Source organism: Camponotus floridanus, unplaced genomic scaffold (assembly GCF_003227725.1).
Source record: "Camponotus floridanus strain SB8 unplaced genomic scaffold, Cflo_v7.5 scaffold29, whole genome shotgun sequence".
Classification (NCBI taxonomy): Eukaryota; Metazoa; Arthropoda; class Insecta; order Hymenoptera; family Formicidae; genus Camponotus; species Camponotus floridanus.
Window position 1 is genome coordinate 1,816,855 of NW_020229425.1, and position 19,339 is coordinate 1,836,193.

Here is a 19,339-nt window from a genome sequence, read left to right on the forward strand (position 1 = left end):
AATATGAAATCAAGAGAAATGAAAAAGCAAACAGACTCTTCTCGTGATCTGTCCCCGCTCTTCGCGTGAATGGACATGTAAATTTTCAACACCCTAAAATACAAGAATCTCGATTTGTGATTGACACATATATTCCCAGTGTTTATGTATAAAGTTTCCTGGTATTGTCAGATGCTCTTTAATTTATGGAGTCTATAAAAATCATTTTTTTTCCTCTAAGAAACATTCAAGGGAACATCATCATTTATTGCAACAGTTTAAATCTCTATTAATTTTCAATCTTCTTAAAAATAAATTTTTAATTTCTGGAATAAAAAAGTTGCCTGCAAAAATGTCTGTAAATTATTCGTGTTAATCGTGTAAATTATTATCTTCAATAAAAATATAAGATTTGTGATTTTATGCGAGACGTTCAAATTTTAATACGTAAATTTATATTAATTATAAATCTTACGTTAATTATAAATCTATAAAAATCATAAATTTGAATAGTTGAATTTATATTTTAACGAAAAATTTTGTATCTTTTTAAACATTTTTAAATTGCTTAACTTTTTTCAATTTCTTAAATATCTCAATAACACAACAACGCTTCGTTTGATGCTAAAATAATTATTATCTTAAAAAATTTATTTAACATATTATCTTAAAAACTTAAATTCAAGGCTTAATTATCAAGATATCAACATATCGTCATAAAAGTATCGAAAAGGAAATAACACACATCGTGAAGCGAAGAATTTTGCTTGGATATCAGACATGAAATTTCCATGTCGATAACATATCTCAATAACGTGTCAAATAAAATAAATTTTTTTATTGAACCAGTGATATATATTGCACTACTCCAATTCTTCTCCAACATCCATTCATAGATTTGCGTGGTACATTCCAAGGCCAGTGTGTCCTCCGTTTTTAATTTCTGATTACAATCAAATTTAAATTTCTGCAAAACGATTACTATATCGAATATTATCAATAAAGAAAATTATTTTTTATAATATAATGTATAAAAATGCAATTCCTTAGCTTTTTATATTTAGCAAAATTCTATGTAACACACTTGAAAGGATATGCATATCACTAATGCAAAATATAACAATCGATTATCCAAAAATGTGACTTGTAGGCAAACCGGAATTCCTGACAATTTAATATAAATTTAAGCAGCAAAGAGCAGCACTTCTCTCTCAGAAAGGACGAACACTCGTGTCGTTAGAAAATTGAAACTCTTCCCTTTCGTTCATGTTAATTTGCGAGAACGCAAAGTGACAAGCCGCCTCGATGATGGATCGAACGTTCATCCTGCAAGACGATATCGTCCCTCGTCTTCGTCGACGCTCCTGGACGTCGATGGGAAGCAGAGGGGTCGACGAACCAGCCAATCGTGCCGGGGCCCGTGCATCTGAATTCTAATGAGGTCCACTTGGGTATATATGAGCTTAAGCTCGTCGCTTCGACCGCGCTTTTTCCGAGGTGATCTGCCTGTCGCGCAGGTGAGTGTCCCTTCTTTTCTCTCTTCGCTCTCTTTCCACAAGATCCTTCGGCATTCTCTATCTGCACATCTTTAATATAACGAATAGCTTCGACACTCTTCGGACATGAATGTTTCTGTGAATGAATTCGCGGAATGGAATAATAAATAATTGATAACTTATGTTGATTAGTCAGTGAATTATTGGAAATATATCGATAGAATTTGTTTTGTTAAAACATTATACGATAATCAAGAACAATCACGCGGTTGACAAGGAAATCTAAATCATCAGAGATAGCCAACTTGGTTTTTTCCGTAAGTCTGTAAATAGTGTTATCTACAATTAAATTTCTCATTAGAACTGTGTGTTTGTTTTTTTTGAAGGTAGGGATAATCTGACTATATGCAATACTTATGAAACATAGTACATAGTGATTTCATTTTTATAAATAAACAATAGTTGTGTGTGTTTTAGACAACGAATGATTGTCAATGAATTATATATGTGTATATATATGAATGATATATGTACACATATATAATTCAGCATAAATGTAATGTGAATTAGATTCACACACGATTATATTTTTGCAATAGGTCGGTGCTATTAGAAAACGATTTACTGTCACATTTGTCATTTTGGACACATCTTTTTTTGAGCTCCATTGTCCTGGATTTCATTGTTAATAGTGGTTTTATTTTTTATGTCAGAAGATATTGTTGCAAAAATTATCAGATATTAATACATAAATCTGGAATCTTACTAAGATCATTGGCACGAGATGTTTACCGAATATTCACTTCTCTCTCTCTCTTTCTCTCTCTCTCTCTCTCTCTCTCTGTTTTCTTAATTATTTTTTTTCTTTCTCTCCTTCGTAAAGATCAAAACCAAGGTCAACCCGTTGCATCTACTCCGAAACTTAAGAGCCGAATTTGAAAGCCTCGTTAAATTTCCATCCCGTATTTTTCTTTGTCATTTATGAGATCCATTTTTAGTCATTTATTTAGATTATTTCATTGCTAGAAACGATAGATAGAAATCGATATTTTTATATTTCGTTAAATCTATCACGAATTCTGAGATAGAGTGATTCTCATCAATGATGAGTGACACATCGTTTCTGTTATTATATTTCTTCTTTCTCTCTCTCTCTCTCTTTCGCAAATAGGATACTTCCAGATATTTGCATTGGGCAGAATTATCGTTCCTTTACTTCTTTTTGGCAGTCGAAGGTCAAACTGGAGGTGTGCCCGTAAAATCACGAGACTCTATGGGCCGTATTACCATAATAAAAAGAAAGGCAAAAACTATCAAACGATTCTCTCATAAGAGTTCACCGTTATCGATGGACGAGCGACGTGATCGACGCCGAATAACAAAACGTTAATTAACATCCTCGGCTTAAACCGTTACCTTGCCTTCGACAAAGCGAACAACACGGTCGTAGCACGCGAGGATACTTCCAATAAACGTTTCTTTCTCTCGATCTATCCTATCCACTTGATGAATATTCTTCAAGTACGGATGTCACCTGCATCTCTTTGTTCTTCGTCTTTAACTTTGTCACGCATTGTAATTAAAGTATATATAATTATATGATAGAGTAATTTACGAAATTATGTAAAACATGTTTTATAAATAATTATTTATGTTTTTAGAGATGAATTAAAATAAGATAGAGACTAATGTCCTATCAGACTATTCCTTCGTAGTATTTTTGAATTGTATCTAATCTTATATAAATTTTTAGATAGATTCTACCGAAAGACTATAAATTGACTATAATTTAATTATCAATCATGATTAATAGGAAGATCAATAATTCATAAGCCACGAATTTATGATTTCATTAATTAATAGATTATCTTAAGAGCCGTTTTCAAAATCTGTGTTTTTTTTTCGATTAGCGTCTCGGAGTTTTAAGCGAGATACAAAAGTATTCATTTTAACAAAATATTCAAGAAACTTTTGTTTGATTCAATGTTTGTATTCAAAGTAACGAGCAAAACACAGGAGTCACGGTACTGATGCATCACGCATCTTAATTCGCGATACGCGAGGATATCCATCGGCCCTCGCGGACGAACGAGAGAGGACGCATCTCGCACAATGCGTTTCCGCTCGTTTATTTTTAACCATCATCGCGACATTACTACCTCTTCATTTCGATGGTGGTCGTAGAATTCGAAGGACGGTCTTTGATTTCTCCCGAGAGACTTGCCATCGCGCGCACAGTTTCCCCATCGCCAAATTCGGATCGTTATTCGATGTCGGTCCCGTCCATGGAAAGAGAAAGAGAGAGAAAAAGGGAAAAACTGAGACGAGAAAGAACTTCGACTCGAGATTTTACAACTTCAAAACATCGTCTTCCCCTTTAGTCAACCGTGGTCTCGATCGTTAATTTTAGTTATCGCACTCGTCACAAACTCGTAGCACCGGTACTCGCGATCGTTCGTCGCGAACGAGTCTCTTTTCACGATTGAAATAATCCTATGCACAGATCGTGCAACATTTTATATAATTGTTATAAGTAAAGATTCTCTTTTCAAGCGTGCGAGCAAATCTCGCGTTGATGAAACTTTCGGTCGCTTTTCTTGCGAAGGAAGTTATAGTCGCAAACAATTGCGCAATTTGACGCGGGTATAAGCCTAGGATTTCCTGGAGTACGTTTTACGATGCCATTATATTGCCGGTCGTAATTCTGTTTCCTATGTCGGGTGAAAATTGCAAATTCAGAGAATTCTAGAAACGGTGTTGGAAACAATCCTTTATTTGCGTCCCCTGAAAACGTCGTAATATCTCGAATATAATTTGCAATTTCAATTACGAGATTCTGCAAGGAATCCACTCGACTGAATTAGCAGGAATTTTAAATCGTATACGCGATTGAACGAATATCGCACCTCGCGCTTCACCGGAATTCGCGATGTTTTTTATTTCTTGCACCGACTGGTTCTTGAATCATTCCAATACTTTGTTAGAAATGACCACGAAATAAGAAAATGTGCAGAAAATAGTTAAATCATATTATTGTGAAATCACACAGTCGACATTCTTGTGCTTCTGCCCATTAATTTCATATCTCCTTTAAGTCAAATTTTGTATTAATAGCTTTTATAAACTAATCCAATTACGGGACTCTCGGGGAACCGTTACTTACTTTTTCGTTTTAATCCTATTCAAAGATAGGATCGATGAATTTGTTATAATTGAGTTAGATGCATATATATATAATCCCGCACAAAAATAATTAAATCTTTATCAATGATTTATAAATTATTATAATAGACCCGGCATAATAGACTAAAAAATATATATTTGTAATAGGGGAGAAAATATCTCACATCGATTTCGTATTAAATTAATTTAGTCACAGCAGATTTATAAATATCTCTATCGCTGAGCTCTATTTTACATAAGTAAATCAATTCATTATGCAAACCACACGCATAACATGATAACATAATTTAGATGAAAAATTCTCTCAAAAATTCTAATCAATTCACGATTCTTTACTTGATTAAGAGATTACATTTTAATGCATTCGCGAGATACTCCTATTCGTGAGAGATTGCATTAAATCAACAACGTGAGAAATTGATTTTAGTAGCGGAAATGCACATAGATATACAGATTTTTTAGTTGTGCTTTTTATGCACGAATGAGTCGAGCATCATTATCACGGTACACGTGGCACGAAGATTTCACGATGGTATTAGTTGTGTCATCAGAGAACCGGTCGTTGTAGATCATTCCCCTTGAACAGAACGACGCCTTGATAAATCGATCGCTTTACGCTCCAAGGAGTTTCCGCAAAAACTCGATGAAGTGCTTCGATAACTGGCCGCAGAACTGTCTTGAGTGTCGAACAAATCGCATGGAGTTTAGAACATGCGACTTTAGAAAATATTTTATCGTGTATAAAATTGAGCGTCCTTCATTTTATTGTAATAAAAATTGTGCATAAATATATATTTATCTATCCTCCCCAATATTAAGGTAATACTAGGTCACATTTTTTTTAATGAAAAAGAGTTTCCGGCGAAAGTTAAAAAAATTATATATAAGTAGTACATATATATATAAGTGTATTTTTAGAAACTTCACTTGACAAGTTAAAAATGCATTATTTAATACTATTTTAAAAACTATTCCCCGCGTCTTTTTATATAATTATAGATTTCAAAATGACGTCTTCCACGGGAAAGCTGTTGTTTTCCCTTCCTGTGTTCCTGATACTCTTGGCGTACGGAGCAACCGGTGAGTTCTACTTCCACTAATAAGATAAAGCAATTTAAAAATTTGAATTAAAGAATGAATGAACAAGATAACAGAGAGATGACTGTGTGAATACATACATTGAATAAAATAAAAAAAATATAATATAAATATAATATAAAATTAAAATCACACATTTCATTGCACGCTTTGTGAGCCTGTTCAGTGAGAAAAGACTTGTTTTAATTTTATGTTATAATTATTTTATTCAATACACGTATAATCGATTGCATTTGTTGGATTTATTCAATACACGTATAATCGATTATATTTGTTAGTTATTTTTTAATTCAAGTTTTTAAATTGTTTTGTTATTGTGCAATTTTTTCTTGTATTTTAATTTAATGAGATAAAAATGATGAGATAAAGATAATTCATAAAAGATTAATTCACACTATCATTAAAATATTATGTTAATATAAGTTGGACTGAATTATGATACTTTCGTGATTCTTTATGTTTCGAAGTTAATAAAATTAATAGCGAATTAATAGCAAAGATAGATCAAAGATTATTATATTCCTTGATCTATTATAATGATTATAATAATTCCAATATAACGTATTTTATACGTATAAACTAATTTTGCTGTATTAATATTTCAGAAACTCCAAGGCTGGTATGTTATTTTAGCAATTGGGCTATCTATCGTCCGGACATAGGCAGTTACGGTATCAATGATATCCCCGCTGATATGTGTACGCACATTATCTACTCCTTCATCGGCCTGAGCAACGTTACCTGGGAAAGGCTTATTCTCGATGAGGAGCTCGACGTTGAGAAAGGTGGTTTTGACAAGTTCGTCGCTCTGAAGAAAAAGTATCCGCATCTGAAGACTCAGGTCGCTATCGGCGGTTGGGCCGAAGGTGGCAAAAAGTATAGCGAAATGGTCAGGATGAAAGCCAGGCGTGACTCGCTCATCAGGAGTATCGTCGGTAAGCATAATTTATGCATGAAAGGTAAAGTTTCTTCCACAGAATTCAAATAAATTCTAATAAAAAGAAACTGAAACAATTGAGATGAAATATATATTGAGATTTACTTCGCATTTTCTCCCCTAGAGGAGTACACAAATTTATCATCTTTCTCTCTTTTAATTAATGTAACTGAGAAAAAATTAAATTCTTGATTTCACTCACAGCTCTTATGAACCAATACGGCTTCGATGGCTTCGATCTTGATTGGGAATATCCGGCGGCTACCGATAGAGGCGGTACTTTTAGCGACAAGAACAACTTCTTTTACTTTGTCGAGGAGCTGAGGACAGCGTTCGACAAGGCAGGAAAAGGCTGGGAGATCACTATGGCAGTGCCGATGGCCCCGTTCCGTCTCAATGAGGGATATCACGTGCCAGAATTATGCGAGTAAGTTGCTTCTCATTGTAAAATAATGTTTTCAGCTGATCTAAAAGAGTAAAATATATGCATATAAAAAACGATGCGTGATACACATGCAACGACTTTTAACTTTTTTTAATATATATTCTTCTATTCTAAATAAATATTTCAATAATTACAGGCTTGTCAATGCCATCCACGTCATGTCGTATGATCTTCGGGGCAACTGGGCCGGATTTGCGGATGTTCACAGCCCACTCTACAGGAGACCCCACGATCAGTACGCCTACGAGAAACTAAACGTGGTATGTTTCCCACATCTTTTTTATCGATGAAAGCACAATTTTATATGACACATAATTATGTTGACGTAAGAGGCTACACATTATCGTGATAAAATTAACGAAAGAATTAATTATATAGTTATTTAAAAATATTTAATTTATAAATTAGTAATTAATAAAAAATGCAATCATCGTCATTATTTTAGCACGATGGTCTTCAACTCTGGGAAGACAAAGGATGTCCTGCCAACAAGCTCGTCGTAGGAATCCCGTTGTATGGACGTACTTTCACTCTCAGCCAAGGCAATAACAATAAAAAACCTGGAACTTACATCAATAAAGAAGCCGGTGGCGGCGCGCCCGGCAAATATACCGGAGCTAAAGGATTCTTGGCTTACTATGAAGTAAGTGATCGATCCTCGAAAGGACTGAGGAAGTCGAATAAAGCGCATTGATCACTTAAAATTTATTAAACCTATAGATCTGTATGGAACTACAAAAACCGGACAACGGGTGGACCAAGGAATACGACCAAGCAGGCAAAGTACCTTATATGTACAAAGGTAAGTTTAATTTTTATACGTTTAGAAATTTGTAAAATGGCTTGCAATTTCTCTGAGAATTTTTGATTGATAAATAAAATATGCAAAATTAATTCGTAAATATTACTGAATCAGTGAGTGATAAATAAAAAAATATTGTTTAAAATTATTCAGCTTCTTCAATAAATGAAAATATTATCTTAGTCACATTTTTATCATTTACAAATATTATATGATTCGAAGATATATTTAAAGATATATGAATATATTAGGAAAAATTTGAAACAGATGTTTTATTCTAATTAAAAAAATTTTTTTTAAAAGTATTTTGTGACTAGAAATTGATGTAGAGATATAGCATTTGTTTATCACTAATAAATCATAATTTATTGCTGCATTTATTGCTGTTTATTCTATATCAGAATATTTATTTCATAAAATCATGTAATCTTATACATATATACGATATATATATAAAGCACATTTTATTATTTGAAATCAGATTGTACAATCTTTTTATGACTCTAGCAATCTCTATATGACTCTAGCAAATATTGCTTTACAATAGTTTAAGTTATCGACAATTCTTGATTTATAGATACTCAATGGGTCGGTTACGAGGATGCTGATAGTATTGTTTACAAAATGAAGTTCCTCAAGGAAAAGAAATATCTCGGTGCTATGGTCTGGGCTGTCGATATGGATGATTTCAGAGGACTTTGCGGTCCTGTGAATCCCCTCATGACTACAATTTACAATTGTCTAAAAGGCTATACAGTAACACCTAAAAATTACAAGACAACGCCCAGAGTAAGATAATATAATTGGAATATATAATATGATATTTTTAAATCATTATATTATATATCATAGAATACAATATAATACAAAGAGTGTCACAGTTGCAAAAAATGCGCGACAATCTCTACAATAATTTAATATAATAATTGCAATTTATTTCTAGCCTGAATGGGATAGACCACCCAGTACTCCAGCCTCCACAGGTGAAAACAAACCGAAACCCACCAAACCTACCGAACCCACCAAACCTACCGAACCCACCAAACCTACCGAATCCACCAAAATACCCGAATGGACTACCGAATGGACTACCGAAACATCTCGTCCTACGACACCTACCACCTTGAAGCCAATTGATGATGACGAGGTTGCTTGTAATGGCCAGAATATTATTCCCAGCAAAGATTGCGCAACAGTATGTTCATAATACATCTTCATATTAATGAGATTGATAATGATTATTTAACTGAATATACAAGTATATGTTTACGGATTCTTGATATCTGAATTTCATCATCAGAAGACTATTTCCTTAAAATGGCTTGAGAATTCTCGTAACAAATACAAACTATTATTCATTCGCATTCCAACGAATTGGAGAATGAATCGCTCGCATGATTGTGTATATCTTTTTACAGTACTACATCTGTGATCACGGCAAGCCGATCAAAGCACGATGTGCGCCTGGTTTGATCTACCATAGTTCCAAGTTCATTTGCGACTGGCCGGCCAACGCCGATCGCGAGGAATGCAGACATGTTCGATCCATTTGAAATCTGTCGATTTCAATCATTTCATCGATTCATAAATCTTTAGAGTTTAGAAAGCTTATAGCTATAATTTCATACAAGCATTATTATTTTATTATTTGTTGTTGTGTGCGAGAGCACGTGCGAAATCAAATGTATCATTCTTTGCGAGCTATGATAAATCATACGCAGTTTATCAAAGCCTGGAAACTTTCTTAAATATGTACAACTTCCCATCCTTTACAATCCTGCATGGTGCAAAATTTATTTAATAAAATAAAAAGTTCAAGAAGAAAAAAAATTATTTTTTGAAGAATTTTAATTATTATTATTTTTAATAATTGAATCAGTCGAGAAACAGTACTTGAGAAAAATCATTATTTATTACAAAAATATATATTATGTTTCTAAAAAAACATTATTTATATAAAATTGTTTGTATTTTTGGAACAAAGATTTTTAGAAAGAAATATTTATTATGTAATATATCACAAGTAACACGCACATTTTTATTTGTACGAATGAAATGTGTATAAATGAAAAATAATTTAAGAATTTCTTAATAAATAATTGTCAGTTCATTTGTTTAGAATCAACGAAGATTTATCGAATTTTTCGCGCATTGCGCGCGATACAGACTCGTTTCTTCCTTTCCGCCGTTATTGGCGCTAACGTGTGAAAAAATGTGCGTTGACGTTAACAATGCGTGACGGTTGGCGCAAAAAATACGCTCTCGAATATGAAGTCAAGAGTGGTGAAAAAGCAAACAGACTTCCCGTTCGTAATCTGCCCCTGTCTACCAATGTTCTCCACATTCGCGTGATCCTCGCACGTGAATGAATACGTAAATTTTTAGCGGAAAAATCGTGCTCCGACACCCCAGAATCAAGGATCCCGAGTCTTGATTGACACCTGAATGTTCTCGTATGCATATAGAGCCACCCTCTGCCGCGTGATATATCTCTCTCTCTCTTTCTCTTTCCTCTTTTTTCATCCCCTAAATCCTGTCCACTCCCTCCTTCTTCCACATTCCGTGTTATGTTGCTTTTATCCGGAAGCGGAACTTGGTAACTGTTATAATTTAACGAGCACGTTTCTTTCTCCAGTTACCGCGGCATTTGCAAGAATGCACACCGGCAAAGCCCACGTTTCTTTTCCTCCTCTTCTCTTGTTCTGCTTAAGGCAGTTTCTTCTCATTCCACGACAATCATCGCGTTTTTTCGATCGAATAATGCGTCGAAAACGAAGACAAAAAAAAGTGAAAAAAGTCGAATGTTGCAAACGAATCGATGACGTGTTTCATGTGTCAGAGGGTGAGTGAGGCAACGGTTTCCGAAAATTAAAATAGCACCCTGTAGACTATAATTCGGACGATAGTCATTGATTTGGTTTCCGCGGTTTTCTCGCCGTTTCCATGGAAAATTTTCCCCAGGAAAAAATTCAAAACAGTTTTGTATATTTTCATAGTAGAAATCATTCGTCAACAAATTCATTCAAGATATGATCGATAATAATTGTGTATATTTAAAAATATAATATATTATATATTTTAATGAAAGAGAAAAGAGAGAGAGAAAATAAAAAAATATTAAAGATCGTGAAGAGCTTCTGTTCTCAAAGATATAGATAAATGAATTGATGTTGGAACTTAATTTCCAAATTGCTTATGCTTTACAATAATTTTCTTGATGCTTGATCTGCCAAAATTAATTAAACTGTCATATCAAAAGAGACGCGCGCGTGCCGACACAATATCATCCGAACGACATATAAATAATGTATTGTTGTTCGCGCTTCGGGGCTTCGACCCCGCGTCTACTTTTTGCGACCTGGGGCAGCATCAGGGGGTGCCGGAAGAGGCCACAGAATCTACTTTTATAACTCCATCGACAATTTTTCGGTTACCCTCTTCACTTTTCGACGGCATGCGCACCCGGCGCCGAACACTCACATACGTATCCTTCTCGTTTGATTTATCTCTCAGAATATAGATTTTCGGCATTTTTCCGGTAAATAACTTCAACCATTGTAGCAGCAAATCTATTTTATCAATGAGTATATCGATGAATCGCTTAAATGTACGATTATTTTTGTATCTCGAGTATAGATTCATCTATGATTTTTCTGATTGTGCGTTTTTTTTCAAGTATTTATGTGTAAAAGAGTATCGCGTAATATTAATAATTTTAACATATTAATAGCGATGCAAAATTTTAATATATTAATTGCGTTAATGAAAAAGTTTCTAAAATTCTATTTGTTTTTCATATATGACTAGAATATTACAAAGCGCGCTGAATTATCAATACCTATTCTCCGAGTGTGTGATTTCGTTTTTAAACAAACATATCAGGCAATTGCTTCGTAATGAAAGCAAACGATTCGTTTGAAACGTAGAATATATTTTTGTTTCGTGCCTTTTTGCTTTTGAAACAAATGCCTTTAACCCTGCCGGAGGCTAAGCTACAAGAGTCCCTACCTCATTTTTATTCGCACGACACATTGTCATAGGAGCCGCAAGCCGCTCGCTGCCGCGTAGACGTAATTTCAGCGAGCAAAAACGCCTATCGTTTCGCCCAGCCAGCCCAACCCGGCATGATCCGATTCCGCCCCGCGCGCGTCCGTGTAATCGCGTCCCTTTTATGCTAATCGGCAACCCTTCCGCATTTAACCAGCTGCACCGACGTCATTGTCTCGGCTCTCCGTGAACTTTTTCTCGCGCCGTGTTCCACGAGCTTGTTTTGTTACGTCTCGCCGCGGCGGAAAACAGCCACGCACGCGACCATCCCCTCGCCACCCGGATCGCTTTTTATCGCTCGATGACGATAGAAGAAAAAAAAAGGGTTGCGCGCCCGAGGGTGGATACGGCGCGTCGCGCGGGGAGTAAGCCTGCTCACGTAAAAACGAAGGGAGAGGTGAGGGGGAATGGGGAGGCTTAATGAAAGATACGTGTGCCGAGACACCCGCGGTCGAAAATCCGCGTAACGCGCTTTCCCCGTCAAGTTCGCGTGCGCTGGGTGCGCGAATTACGCGCGCGTTCCAACAATCCCGAGGGAAGCGGATGCGCGTTTGGTCCTCGCCAACACGAAGACCTGCCCGCCGGTATAAGAGAGGGGAAGCCCTTTAACCCTTTTACCCTCGAGGACATGCGCACTGTAAGCCGAGCGTCGCAATGCAATCTCGGTAATTGCTGCATCCGAGGCAAAATGGCAGGCCTGTCGTAGCGATGGCGCGTTTCGCGAATTATTCGCGGTCTCTCGAATCGCTGCCAGGTTGCTTATGCAATTTACTTCTTATCAGAGTCTGGGATATTGACTCGTCTGCAAGAATAATAATGTCGTAAGGAACATCTTCGTGAGTGAAGTAAGAATGAAACGAGACAGTATTTGAGCGTACGATAGAAAATACGATTGCTTTTGGCGGATATTGAGCTACGATATGTCTAAGAATTAATTCTTGGGAACTTTGTGATTTATCATCCTAGATAATTCGCGATACGAACAATGCAAGGGAAGATTTATTCGAACAATACCGGATATAATCGCACTGTTTTTGGCAACTCGCTCTTGAGAGCGCACAAATTTTTGATTAGCGTTTTATCTAGCCGTTCACTGGGTATGACCGGCCATTCACCAATACAACTACCCCCTAAAAGCGCACAAGCTCGAGCCGCAGATCGTAAGAGAGAAGCAATTACCGGAGGGATTTAAGGGAAGGCGAAAGGAATAACGCGCGCAGAGCTCCATCGGGGTTTTCCTCGAGGTCGATGGCAAGGCTCGCCCCGTAGTTGGCGAGGCGTGTCTTTGGTTTCGTTGAATTAAACATCGTGCCCGCTTCAAATCAGCTCGTTTCTCTTTGCTCCTTTTCTTTTCCTTCTTCGCCACGCTTCTTCCAACATGTGTATATATATATATATATATATATATATATATATATATATACATAAATGTTCGCCAAGTGCCTTTGATGCAGCGAATTATTGCCGTAAGATCTATTTCTTTGTGAACCTTTGTAATTAGTTCACGTTATTGCATTATCATTAATGTGTTTCTTGAAGCCTTCAGTAACTGAAAAAAATATATTTATAAGTAAATTTATTTATTAATAATATATTTATAAAATATATTTATAATTAAATTTATTTATGAATAACGAAAAGATACATAGAATATAATTGAAGTTAATGTAAGATAATAAAATAAGCCTTGCATTATTGATCTTTTAATTAACACAATTAAATTTTATAAACTTAATATACCAATAATATTTTTAATATCAACTCGTTCTTGAATTACATTTTAGACGTAACAAAAAAATGCAAACATACTCAAATCCGATATTAAAACCAGGAGTGTTTTCTCTCTCTCTTTCTTTCTTTCTTCACTTATCTATCTAACTATCTTTTTCTCTTTAATACAGAGAAGCACATAAGTCCTGGCCTCAGGTGTTACATGCTCGACGGGCTGTTTATGCTGGAGCTCGTAGCACTTTGCTTTTACCGAAAATTTATTTTCTTTTGTTATATACCGCGTCTTCCATTTCGTATGCTCCCGTGAAAAGAGATAAAAAGGGAGGCAGGTGACGCATAAAGTATAATGAACTTCTAACGACGTCAGCGGACCAGCGCACCATCGCGATAATTGAATTCGTTCGTAGACGGAAGAAAGAAAAAGTTTCTAGTAGAAACCGTCATCGGACGTATAACATATGTATCGCGAGGTTTACGACGAACTGGATTAGACCGACACGCGTCGCGGAAACGATAATACGTCACGAAAATGATTGCGGAGTAGCTTTCAAGAGGCGTGGAGGGTTTCGCGGTGAATCGGGTTTTTTGTGTCAAATCGATCTGCACTCGATCGAGAGAGGGTGTCACGAGGGCTGACACGACTGCGTAACGCTCGGGGCGTTGTAAGAAGGATGTTAAAGGGTATCCGCCCACGCGAATTTTATATATTTCTGAAATATGTGCACGCGTGATCGTAGTACATGATGCGTCTTGTTATTAATAGCTAAAATGGCAAGCTTCTCGAGTTTTGTAATCGAAAAAGGATTTACATTTATGTGACATTATTAATGTAGATATATAAATAGACAATATATATATTTTTAGTCATATATAATCATATTTAGCTTGTGATATTATTTTCGAATTTTACTTTTCGCCTAATTATTGAGCTTTGAATCTTGAGACTTTACAAATTAAAAACCAATAGAAATCAAATTTTAAGACTTATATATATCAATTTTCTATGTCAGTTTATTCTAGCAAATCTCATAAGAAAATATCACTATTTATCTCTAGCTACTTTTATATTCTATTTTATTCAATTTATTAAATCGTAGATTTATAATTCGATTTATCAGCGTACTTAAAAAGACGTTTTAACTTTAAATCTAAGTTTAGGGACGATAAAGTAGGATAGGTCAATTCTACACTCGTGGCAATACTACACACATGATAGCATATGATTCGCTCAGTCACATGAGGCGCGCGAGTCGTGTGAGTCGCGTAACGTAACGAACAGCTGATTCATTCAATCACGTGTGAGATGCGGGATCGCGTCGCGCGCTTTACGTGACTCGCGTGCCTTCGTCCATAGATCGCCGCGCCGGTACCGCCAGTTAAAAAAGTTGTAGTAAATGTATAATTATATTGTATATAAAAACCAAAAGTTGCAGCACGATAATATTATCTAATTTACATAATTATATAATGCAGAATTATATGATGCATATGTAGCATTTTTTTATTTTGAAAACACTCTTTACATATGTAACAGAATATAATAAACAAATTAAAGAAAAAATAATATTATATAATTAATTTTATCTTCGACAAAAAAGATATTAAATTTTCTTTGAATTTCAGTAAAAATTAACAATCGACAAAATTACAATTCAAAATTAAATTTCAATATTGATATCGATTTATATTAGTTTGCGCATTAGCATCTTGCAAAAGAATATTCGCGTAGAAATATATGTGGTAAGATGAAAAATGTCCTTTTTAGAATCATATACATCGACTTGTATAAAGTCAAATTTCAGCTGCATCATCTCAAACAAATTATTCCTCTAAACGCATGAAACAAGATGTCGAGCTCTCAAGCATTCGAGATAAAGAGTAACAATGGTCATTTTGAATTGAGGAATCCGTCGACCTCGTCTTCTCTTTGCTTCTTTTTCCTCTTCTCGGCTATCAATCTATACTTTCCGATTCCGGACGACTCCGCCGTCTCTCCCCACCCCCTTTATCCTTTATCCTTTCAACTTTCTTACGACACGACGAAGAGACGCGGCTCGATACGGCCCACGACCGAGTTACTCCACGCGGCGTTCCACTCGAGAAGTCCACCCCGAAGATTTGATCGGGAGAAAAGGAAAAGGAGAGAAGAAGAAAAGAGAGAGAGAGAGAGAGATATTCATGCCGAAGTGGAGCGCGGGGTCGAGGGATGGAACCCCAAGCGAGATCGAGCAGGCAGTCTTACTTCATACCGGAGGGCGCCCTCGCGCAACGCGCTGCCGCACGCCGACCCGCATCCCGGTCCGCACCCCAGGCCATGAAAAAAAAACTCGGCTACCCCTAACGATTTTTTTTCCTCAACCCCATCCCGACGCACACTAATTACGTTTTTAAGCGAAATTACTTTGCGAGGCAAGCGCGGGGCTTCACCGTTGACGTTAACGGCCCTGGCCGTACGGGGTGTAGGATGGCGAATGAGAAATATCGTGGGGGTGAGGGGGGGAGAGAGAAAGGGATGCGCTTCCTTCTTTCTTTCTTTCTCTTTTCCTCCCTCCCTTTCTCTCTCTTTTTTTATTCCGAGAACGAAGTTCCGAGAAAATAGTACGGCAAAGAACGGGTCCCGTATCTCTCTACCCGTACCCTCCGTTTCCCGCGACGACGCGCGCCCTGATTACGAAATGTTAAACGACACCGCCACTGCGCCGGCGGCTCGTTACTCATCCAAATTTTATTCCTTCTGGCAATTGGCCCGGCCGAAGAGGAAGCCGCCTCCTCGCGAACACGCGGCGGCCGTGCTGGGTCAGCGAGTGGCTGCGGCCAGACCTTACGAGGCTATTCTTCTGATTCTCTTTATTTCCAACCCTCTTCCGCGATTACGGGCAGGATTCTCGTTTTGATAATTTCACCGACGGTAGCTTCCGCGCGAAAAAGGTCTTCAACAGCCTTCTCTCTTCCGGATGGGATAATTTTCCTTCGTCGCACTTAGCCTTAATCCCATCTTAATTTCGACTATGTTTAAATTCGGTTCACACATAGTTCGTTCTTATAAAACAATTTCGAATATTGGTGGCAGAGATTCTATTCTTTCATCTTGTAATTTTTATATCGATTTTTCAATTCATTAGCAAAGTGACGTATTGGGGTCTAACTGCAATCACTTTGCGTTTCAATTATGACATATTTGTAATGAGAACGTAAGAATTTCACGTTAACGGGATATCGTACAAGGAACGCGATTATCTTCGGGAACAAATTTCCCGATTTAATTTTTCACGAATTCATCGCGAACCGATCTCGCCTTAATATACGTGCACCTCATGCGCGCATCTCATGAATAATTTCCGTTATTCTTTCTTTCTCTGTGGGTCGATCGTCGTATTACCGGCTAGGGTTAGATACGAGGGTGCAACCGGACCTAGGCTCGCTCTGCAAATCCCTGTAGATAAAAAGTCTGCGCCCACCCTAGGCGCTATCACCCCAGCCGATAGTAGTGACTCACCCACCATCACCCAACCCATTTTTTTCAACCCCTCCGGTGGCACAGATCCGTGGGTCCGTGGATAAAAGGGACGAGAATCCTTTCGCCTCGTATCGCTCCTTGTACTTCGGCCTCTGCTCTAGGAAAGAGTTCGACGACCCGTATTTTCAGATGACTCCTACAATTCTATTTCTAGTGTATATTTATAACAGAGAATTTTAGATATATTAACATATTTTTAAAAAATTGTTATAAAGATTTATTTTTTGAAACTAGTTGACTTCTTTCTTTGTTTTTTGATTGAAAAAATAGAGATTTTTCTTTAAATAAATACGTGTATTACGAGTTTTAAGTCAAAAAAAAGTTTTACCATGTGTATTTTCCGTCTGCAGGGATGAGAACTAGTCACAAATAGTATTTCGATCTGGTCTGTAATTGTGTATCCCACGCTTCCACCCCAATCGATTTTAGATTCCAATTTGTGAGATTTGAATTACCCGGATCCCTCGAAATTCTAGACATTTTATTTATTTGGTCGATGCGCACACAGAACGATATCATGATATAAAAAGCAACAGCAAATGAATTAACAGTATTGAATACAGAGATAAAAATAAATTGTTTTGTTTCGTTCTCGACAGCAATGAACAGACGGATAAAAAATAGCCAGAGTTTCAATAAAATAAATATAACATATAGTCATATGCAACATAACATATAGTCAAAATGCAACGGCTGGAAAGAAAGATATTTGCTTACAGTCATATTGTAAAATTAATTTTTTATTATACAAATTTTAAAATAAAATAAATAAATACTTTTTTAAAGTTTAAAAAAGTATAAAATATGATTTAAATAATCAAATATCGTCCATTTTACACGTAACAAAGAAACTCCCATGCGACAATCCCGAAAACTGAAAGGACCTCGTGATCCAAAAGCGGTCGAAGGGTTAACGGACGAATGGGAAGGCTTTGCAGGATATGCGACACATCCCACGGCGCACCTCGAATTCTCGGACACCTTCCTTTTTACCTTCCGTAGAGTCTGTTAATGGCTTCTCGTTTGACCTTACTCTGCCTTACATTGCTTTATCCTCTTTTTCTTCTTCCTCTCTCTTTCTCTCTTCCTTTCTTTCTATTATTCATGTTCCTTTACTTAAACCATGAACTTCCTCGCTGTATATGCGCGATGTCCGCGCACCCTTTTCCACCCTAGAGCGGGCGTAGCCTTTTTACGCGCGCATTATTTTTTATACTTTACGTCCGCTCTCTAACATCGTCGCAAATGCACCTGTCCTTCTTTCTCCTTCTACCATCGCACTTTTCCCAAAGAACACTGGAGACACCGTCGCGGCAGGAAATTGCAATATTAATTTTTAATCCTTGCTTTTTTTCAGCGATGGTCTTTTCTCGCGTTTACGAGCTCGTCGGGGAGCGCGAGATCGGACGGCAGGATACGGCAAGATGGTCTAAATAGTTGATGAGTTATGGATTTTTTTTTTCTTTTCGGTGGGCGGTTGATTAATGTCGGGTCGTATGAGCGGCGTTTGGCAGCCCGAGTCTCGGGCGTCCCGCGAGAGAGCAGACTATATGCGTGTATTATACGCGGGCCCAGGGTTGGTACCAGGTTACGCGTCGCACCGACGGAACCCAATGATTAAAGGGTTGATTAATCGTTCTCGCGGCGACGACACATTTAAATAAAAATATCGCATCGAATAAAAAGTAGGGTATCGAACCGTCATATTTTTTGCCATCCTTTTTTATCCGTACAATTTTAAATGCATGCAGTTTGTTAGTTGCAGTTGAAATTCTTCTAACACATACATATGATTAAGGATGTTAATAACTTATTATTTTTTTATTATGTTATATACTTTTATTTATTGCAGTTATATTTATTTATAATATAACTAATGTTATCATTACCATTTTGTGATCTTTGTTATATTAATACACTAATATAAATAAAATTAGATTTAAAAATTTCTTTTATTCTAAGTAAAACAAAAGTAAATTTTTTACTTTTACATTAGTCTATACTGTAAATTCCTTTATTCTTCGTAATTCTTTCGTAAAAGAACAAAGAAAGTTTCTCTTAATAATTCAATGCACGCTATCAATTATTTCTTAGCGGATTTCTC

At 36.5% G+C, this 19,339-nt stretch overlaps 1 protein-coding gene across 3 annotated transcripts; it reads left to right on the forward strand.

The window, feature by feature from the left end:
• Positions 1-1,435: 1,435 nt before the first annotated feature.
• Positions 1,436-9,670, forward strand: LOC105252688 (endochitinase). 3 transcript variants are annotated; one of them, XM_011260197.3, is made up of 10 exons: positions 1,436-1,496; positions 5,658-5,738; positions 6,362-6,691; positions 6,898-7,120; positions 7,275-7,398; positions 7,584-7,781; positions 7,859-7,940; positions 8,518-8,729; positions 8,884-9,135; positions 9,359-9,670. In XM_011260197.3, exons 2-10 carry the CDS (start codon positions 5,666-5,668, stop codon positions 9,491-9,493), a joined length of 1,629 nt encoding a protein of 542 aa, XP_011258499.2. In that variant the 5' UTR covers positions 1,436-1,496; positions 5,658-5,665; the 3' UTR covers positions 9,494-9,670. The 3 variants fall into 3 exon arrangements, with proteins under 3 accessions (XP_011258499.2, XP_025265676.1, XP_011258500.2); XM_025409891.1 differs by lacking the exon at positions 1,436-1,496 and adding an exon at positions 1,772-1,792; XM_011260198.3 differs by lacking the exon at positions 1,436-1,496 and adding an exon at positions 5,295-5,477.
• The last annotated feature ends 9,669 nt before the right edge of the window (positions 9,671-19,339 follow it).